The following is a 6,909-nucleotide window of genomic DNA, read 5'->3' on the forward strand; positions in this document are numbered from 1 at the left end:
TGTGTGTGTGTGTGTGTGTGTGTGTGTGTGTGTGGATGACCCTCATACAACCATAACTTTTTTCCTGTTCGTTGATGTTGTGTTCATGAGCTTCAGGGGTGCTTTTATGCAGATTGTGTTACTTTTAGACAAAGCTAGGCTAGCTGTTTCCAGTCTTTGTGCTAAGCTAAGTAATAAGCTGTCAACTGTAGCTTAATATACCATACAGACATGAGAGTGCTATCAATTGTCAGAAAGGGGAAAAGCATATTTCTCAAAATGTGAAACTAAGGTTTGATCATTCGTAAGTGCCATTTTATGCTTCACTAAATATGGAATGACATCTTTTGCTGTGTCCGGCTCTGTAGAATCTGAAAACTAACTGAATTATGAGATAATATGACAAAGAAAAATCTAAATTTGATGCAGAATGGTTTGGACACTCTCTTTTATTCGTGTTGATCTGCTTATTGATCCACAATCGCTCCTCGGGGGTGTTTTATTTTATTGTTATACCTAAAAGAAATGTTCAAACCCTAAATGTTTTACACTTTATCATATCTCCTCAGTAATTTATACCATTATTCTTGATGCTGTTGCATCTAGCTGCATTTGTTTGTAATATTCTACTGTGCTATTAGTCGCACTATGATGCACTTTCTTTGCTGAGTGCATCATCGTTGCTGCAGTGACCCACTTTGGCACATGGGGGGGGGGGGGTCATTTAAATTGAATTCTTCCTCATCTAAAACTTGCAGAAATAGTGTGATTAAGTATGCTGAATGGAAGCACCTCATTTGAATGTGCATACTGTACTTCTGACCTCCCCCCCCCTCTCTGTCCCTCAGACTGGCCTGTGCCTGTCACACCTTCCACTACATGAAGAGGCTGATGGAGACTGTCTTTGTGCATCGTTTCTCCCATGGGACCATGCCTCTCGGGACAATGGTCAGGGTGAGGACATGAGAACAGTTCCTGATCATGTGCTCACCTCTTTCACAAAGTGTCACAGTCTCAGTGTGTTGATGACGTGAGGTCTTCTTTTTTGCGCGTTTACTATACAAATAGAAATTGAATCAAAGTAAGTGACATTTTATTTTAATTAAGTCACTATTATTTACCTCCACTTAGGAGGTTATGTTTCAGGTTCAGTTAGTCGGATTGTCTGTTGGTTTGTCTTTCAGTAGGAATAAAAAAAAGAAGAAGAAAGGAAACGGTCTGATTTTAATGAAAGTTGGTGGAAGGGTGAAGCATGGGCCAAGGAAGAACCCATTACATTTTGGAGCAGATCTGTATCATGGAGCGGATATAGAAATTATTTTTCACCTTGGTTTACATTGCTAGATAGGGCTTTTGCGCTTGTGTGGTGCCAGAATAACTGGAAAACTTAGTTCCGAAACGAAAAAACTCACACTTTACTAACATTGTCAGATGGAGGTCTACACCCTTCTAGTTTTTTCTTTTAAGTGTCTTTGTACAGACACAGCCAACTATATTATAGGGACGTTGAACTTTGAAAGTCAGACCACATTTTATGGATTCAGCGCATAAATGTTCATTCCAAAGGTTACCTATTTTTCTTGTGTCATTGTACATCCGTATTGTTTCTTCTCTCAGAATTGTACCTATTACTGGGGCTTCTCAGCTTGGTTGGCATACTACATCAACCACCCTCTTTACACGCCTCCATGTAAGTCAATGTACACACACATACACACACACAAGGCTGTTTGTCTTGATTTTCTGCAGCTGATCAACACCAGCCTGTCTCTCTTCACAGCATATGGAGCACTACAAGTCAACTATGCACTAGTCATGTTTGCTGTACGTATACTGGTTTTCATAAACATAAATTCAGTGACCATGGATGTATGACAGACAATAAGGTGACAAATACCTGTTTCTTTTCCAGATGTGTGAACTTGGAAACTTCTCCATTCACTTGACTCTTACTTATCTCCGAGGAGAGGGTGAGTTGAACACACCAAGACGTTGTCCAGTCCATTAATTCAGAATTGTTTGATACCAAAACCATCTAAAACCATTCAATTGTTCCCATTTGATCATGTGCTCAGTCCTCAGTACTCCACGCTAACACTATTTTGGTCGGTCCACCATAAAACTGGGATGCCATAGGAGTCTACAAAATATTTTCAGAACTGCTACTTAAAATAAAACGTTATATAAATTTAATAAATTCTTCTTCATGAAACTGTATCACAGGGTCCGGGAGCAGACGGTTTCCTACGCCAACGAAGAACCCCTTCACATGGCTATTTTTCTTTGTATCCTGTCCAAATTACACATATGAGGTAATAGACATTATGTCTAATTCATTATAGCAATGGATATCACCATTGCTTATGTATTTACCTCTCTGCTTGCCTGTATATTTCTCCCATACATACTGTAGGTCGGAGCTTGGGTGAGCTTCTCCATCATGACCCAGTGTCTCCCAGGTATATACAGTACATTATCAACATAAATCCACTTACTGCACCAACATGTCAGTGTTCTAATACGTGTATGTTTTGGATTCTAGTGGCATTGTACACTTTACTAGGCTTCATTCAGATGACTATCTGGGCCAAGGGGAAGCACAGAGCCTACAGCAGGGAGTTCAAGGACTACCCAAAACTCCGGATGGCCATTATCCCCCTGATTCTCTGATAGGGATCCAAAACATGAAATATTGTTCCTCAAGTGTTTTTTGCTAAAACAGAGAGGTTTGCTGCAGCTTAAGCGAGCACAATGCAAGTTGTTTTTATGAACTGGAACGGGAATGGGAGCAATAATATTTTGGAAATATACTAGAGCATTTAAAGCTTTAGTGCGTAACTTTTTGATATTATTGAACGTTTGTTAGATTCAAGCCATTGCCAAATGAGTTGCTACAAAGCTAGTTAAGACTATCAGGCTATGTTCAGAAGATTTTGGCGTGATGTGTGAAGATAAAGACCTCTTCTGAAGAGTCCATCATGTTGTCTTTAATCCTCTGTGTCCTCCTTGGCTACTAGCAGCTGCGTGGAAGGGGGTTGGCACGGTCACGGAAGGCTTGTATCACGTGGACGTGCCGACAGTTTTGTTGTCGTTACTTAGAATTCCTCATGGGGGGGCGACAGAAACTACGCACTGTCGCTTTAAACAGCTGGGGACATTTGAATTGTTTGTCCGGTTTTAACATGTGTTTTAGTTTCTTCCTGGGATGTGATGTTGTGATATGAAGTCAGTAATGAGATTACATACATCTGTCATATTCTCTATGCTGTGTTAACCCTGGTTACACATTATCATTGGATAGTTTTGATATAAAGGAAGCATTTACCAAGCAACCCTTTTTCAAACCAGCCCACACACACCATTAACACACAACACTAATAAACTGAAAGAAGTAAAATATACTCTAGCTTATAATGAAGTGCTTATGGAAACTAGAATTTAAAATGTCATGGCATCTATTGGAGAGTGCAACATCCCATTTAAGTTCTCAGGAGGAAAGCTGATAAAGCTGACATTTAATTATGCTAATATTAGGCTTCTTCACCGTATATCTCAGATGTTTTCTTCAGAGAAATGGAAACAATATTGTAGAAGTGTATCTTCTGGCATTAATATGTAAAGGGCTTATCAGTTAGTCAGTGGTAACTGTTGTTCCCCAGCTCTAATGGCTCTAATCTCAGGTTTTATTTAACTGTTAAAAACAGTTTTGTATAAATATGAATGAGAGTAATCTCAAGTGTAAAACAAATCAAACAGGTTGTCTTGGGGAGGGGGAGGGGAAGAGGTCCACATCGTAAGGAAAAATGTAACTTTATTTGACATGATGCCCCTTTCATGTGATTAAGCGCAAAGATTGGCTGGCATAAATATTTCACATGAAATCAAATTGAATTTCATAGCAGCGTGAGGATTTCATGAAAATCATGGGCTGTATTGCACTAGTAGAACATCTTAAAAATGATGATGCTTCAACTAAAACTGCGTCAATAAAGTGCCGATGCTTTGCTTCTCGGAGTGCTTATTTCACATATCTAAAGAAGGCAAAAAAAAGATGATCTCACTTGGCATCTGAAGCAAAAAAAAATACACAGGACCTATGCTTTCATCACATTCCGATTACAACTTGATACTGAACTTTTTTGACATGTCATCAATCAAAGTCATGGTCCTTGTCATAAATCTCAAGCTCCGTTTCATTTAACTTGCAAGGCCTAGAAGGTGAGCGGAGTGAGGAACATATAGCAGGCACAGAAATGCTCCACACTAACCCTGGTCACTGGAAAAGCAAAGTAGTACCGTCAAACATAACATGTCATGTCCTATTTAAGGGGCTGCCTCCTTTACAAACTGCATTTCAAGGTAACGCCACATAATGGCTCAACAAGCACTGCCCTGTTCCAAAGACTCCAAATGACGATGAGAATGACAGACATCTTTGCTCAAGTATGGAGGAAAAAAATGGATTCATCCTCTGCAACCTCTGCAAGACGCCATGATGACATTGCAGAGAATCTCCTATAGACGGTCTCATTTGAAGAGGAGGTTGGAGTTCTCCTGACTACCTTTCAGTTCTGTGCACACACACATCCATAGGGCGCATTCTTCGGACACGGCGGCCCCTAAAATAAAAAAGACTTTCTACTGTCTTCCAGTTGAGCTCATTGACTTAAGTTCACTTCTTCAAAGACTTGAAGGATGCACCTTCAATATATCGCTGTGCCCCAGCCGCTTTTGGATGCAACACAATGGCGTCATCCTCTCTTGACTGCTGCTTGGCGAAATTCACAAACACCTACAGGGTGCAGAAATACATAGAAACATTAGGATCAACCTATTGTCCTCTGAGCCAATCTTTATGACTGGCTCAGTCATAAAGATTTAAAAACAAAACTTTAAAAACAAAACGTGATAGTCAATGTAAGGCAGAGGACATAAGAGAATAAAATAATGTTTTGTTTGACCCTTCAGGGGGATGGCTTAAATATGACAAACATCTTGATATCTGACGAATAGTCAGCAATGTGCACACCACTTGCTTGGTCTCCTTTGTGGGGAAGGGATTTAAATTTAAAAAGCTTTGTCAATAAAGTGTTGAGGCTATGCTTATTTGACATATCTGAATAAGGCATCGCTTGGCATTTGAAGCCAAAAAAATAATATCTGAGACAGGTACATTAGAGCGAGACCACCAGGTCAAGAAAACTCCCGCACACTGTCTAACTTGGAAAAATGGTACAAAGTTTAATATTAGGCAATGTTTCGGTACCAGACCATGGTCCTATGCTAATTTACCTGGTCAAGAGTGGTCTGAGACACGGAGTAGTCCTCTATGTTGAGCTTGTCTTTGTTAACCAGGACCATTTGAAAGATCCTAGCCAGTGAGGACGAGGAGATCTTGTACTGTAGAGTGTTGTAGTGTTTCTCACACTGGATGCAGCCAGGGAAGGTGCTCTCCATGAAGGCTTCGGCAGGGTTCAGATCTACGGCCGAACCGGGCTTAGCTGTCCGGATCTTCATGGTCACCACGTAGCCGTCACCAAACCTACGTTCACATTGATGCAAGACAAAAGAAATTTGATTTATTTTCATTGTTGCAAAGTGTATTTTAAATTTGATATGATATGGGATGGAATTAAACATTACAAACTTGTATTTGAGATGCTGAATGGTTCCCAAACACTTAAAGGATCCATTAACCATAATTGCTAAGCGGGTACACAGCGCCTCACACTCCTCCATACTGGAAAAGCAGATGGCAAAATCAGAATTAAAATCTGTGCTCATAAATATGCATGCACCTGTACATTGTGACAGTGGAACATCCCCACCAGATAGTTTACCTGTGCGAGGTAAGGACCACTGCTCGTCTGTCCTGGATTACACTCATGATGGAGTTCCACAGGAAGCGTCTAGAGAGAGGGTCCATGCCTGTAGTGGGCTCATCCTGAGACACAGTAATAAATAAATACACAGAAACATTTTGCATCTCTTCTGTAACCTAACCATGCTCGCGTAACTGCGCTCCCCGTCCTAAACCTCCGATCCAAACCAAGCAGTGTCATTGGTGTTGGTCTCACCAGCAGCACCAGTGCAGGGCAGCCTATGAAGGCGATGGCTGTGGAGAGCTTCCTCTTGTTACCCCCACTGTAGGTCCCAGCACTTTGGCCTGCGTACTCTGACAGACCCAGCTTCTGGATGGCCCACTCTGCAACCTGAGCACGAGGAGGGTACTGTAAGTGCTTCATGTCACAATGCAGCCAAACTTCAGTAAATATGCACACTTAACAGAGGGAAAAAGTGTGGCAGATTGAAATGACAACATGTACTAGGGGTGTGGGAAGAAATCGATAGAGTATAGTATCGGGATATTGGCAACATGTTTCAATTTCAATTTTATTTATATAGCGCTAAATAACAACAACAGTTATCTCATTGCAATTTTCATAAAGAGCAGGTCTAGACCGGACTCTGGGATGTTATTTACAGAAACCCAACAGTTCACCAAGAGCAAGCACTGGGACACAGAGGCAAGGAAAAACCTCCTTTAAGAGGCAGAAACCTCGAGCAGAACCATGGCTCAGAGTGGGGGGGGGCATCTGCCTCAACCGGTTGGGGGTGAGAGAAAGAGAGAGCGAGAGCGAGAGAGAGAGAAACAATATGTATGGATACACAGACAACAAGTATGGACCTTTTATTTTATATGTGTTGGTCATTTTGCAGCAATAAGATTGAAGTGATATGAACAAACAGAGAAATGTTTCTTTTTAGATAACACAGATGTTGACAAAGTTTCCTTTTGGGGACATCATTTGAAATTGGAAAAAATTAGAAGTTGGAAAAAAGGATCGCAATATATTGCAGAATATTGCAATATATTTAAAATCGCAATAATATCGTATTGTGGCATAAGTATCGTGATGATATCGTATC

General features: G+C 40.7%; 2 protein-coding genes across 7 annotated transcripts in view; one reads left to right on the plus strand and one right to left on the minus strand.

The window, feature by feature from the left end:
• Positions 1 to 4,029, plus strand: part of LOC116685834 (very-long-chain enoyl-CoA reductase) — a gene marked incomplete at its 5' end in the record, with an annotated part of 17,795 nt that extends 13,766 nt beyond the window's left edge. Inside the window, 7 exon segments of the mRNA XM_032510795.1 lie at positions 828 to 933; positions 1,597 to 1,669; positions 1,760 to 1,803; positions 1,892 to 1,949; positions 2,203 to 2,291; positions 2,393 to 2,438; positions 2,522 to 4,029. Of these exon segments, the coding sequence (XP_032366686.1) occupies positions 828 to 933; positions 1,597 to 1,669; positions 1,760 to 1,803; positions 1,892 to 1,949; positions 2,203 to 2,291; positions 2,393 to 2,438; positions 2,522 to 2,649 (544 nt within the window). The 3' untranslated portion in view covers positions 2,650 to 4,029.
• LOC116685832 (retinal-specific phospholipid-transporting ATPase ABCA4) overlaps positions 3,890 to 6,909 on the minus strand; it is a 45,375-nt gene continuing 42,355 nt past the window's right edge. For all 6 annotated transcript variants that reach the window (XM_032510789.1, XM_032510791.1, XM_032510787.1 and 3 more), the window contains 5 exons: positions 6,057 to 6,191; positions 5,820 to 5,923; positions 5,627 to 5,719; positions 5,272 to 5,521; positions 3,890 to 4,771 (listed from right to left, as the gene is read on the minus strand). In XM_032510789.1, coding sequence (XP_032366680.1) covers positions 4,652 to 4,771; positions 5,272 to 5,521; positions 5,627 to 5,719; positions 5,820 to 5,923; positions 6,057 to 6,191 — 702 coding nt within the window. In that variant the 3' untranslated portion in view covers positions 3,890 to 4,651. The remainder of the gene's footprint in view (positions 4,772 to 5,271; positions 5,522 to 5,626; positions 5,720 to 5,819; positions 5,924 to 6,056; positions 6,192 to 6,909) is intronic.

Source organism: Etheostoma spectabile, unplaced genomic scaffold, assembly GCF_008692095.1.
Source record: "Etheostoma spectabile isolate EspeVRDwgs_2016 unplaced genomic scaffold, UIUC_Espe_1.0 scaffold272, whole genome shotgun sequence".
NCBI classification, from domain to species: domain Eukaryota; kingdom Metazoa; phylum Chordata; class Actinopteri; order Perciformes; family Percidae; genus Etheostoma; species Etheostoma spectabile.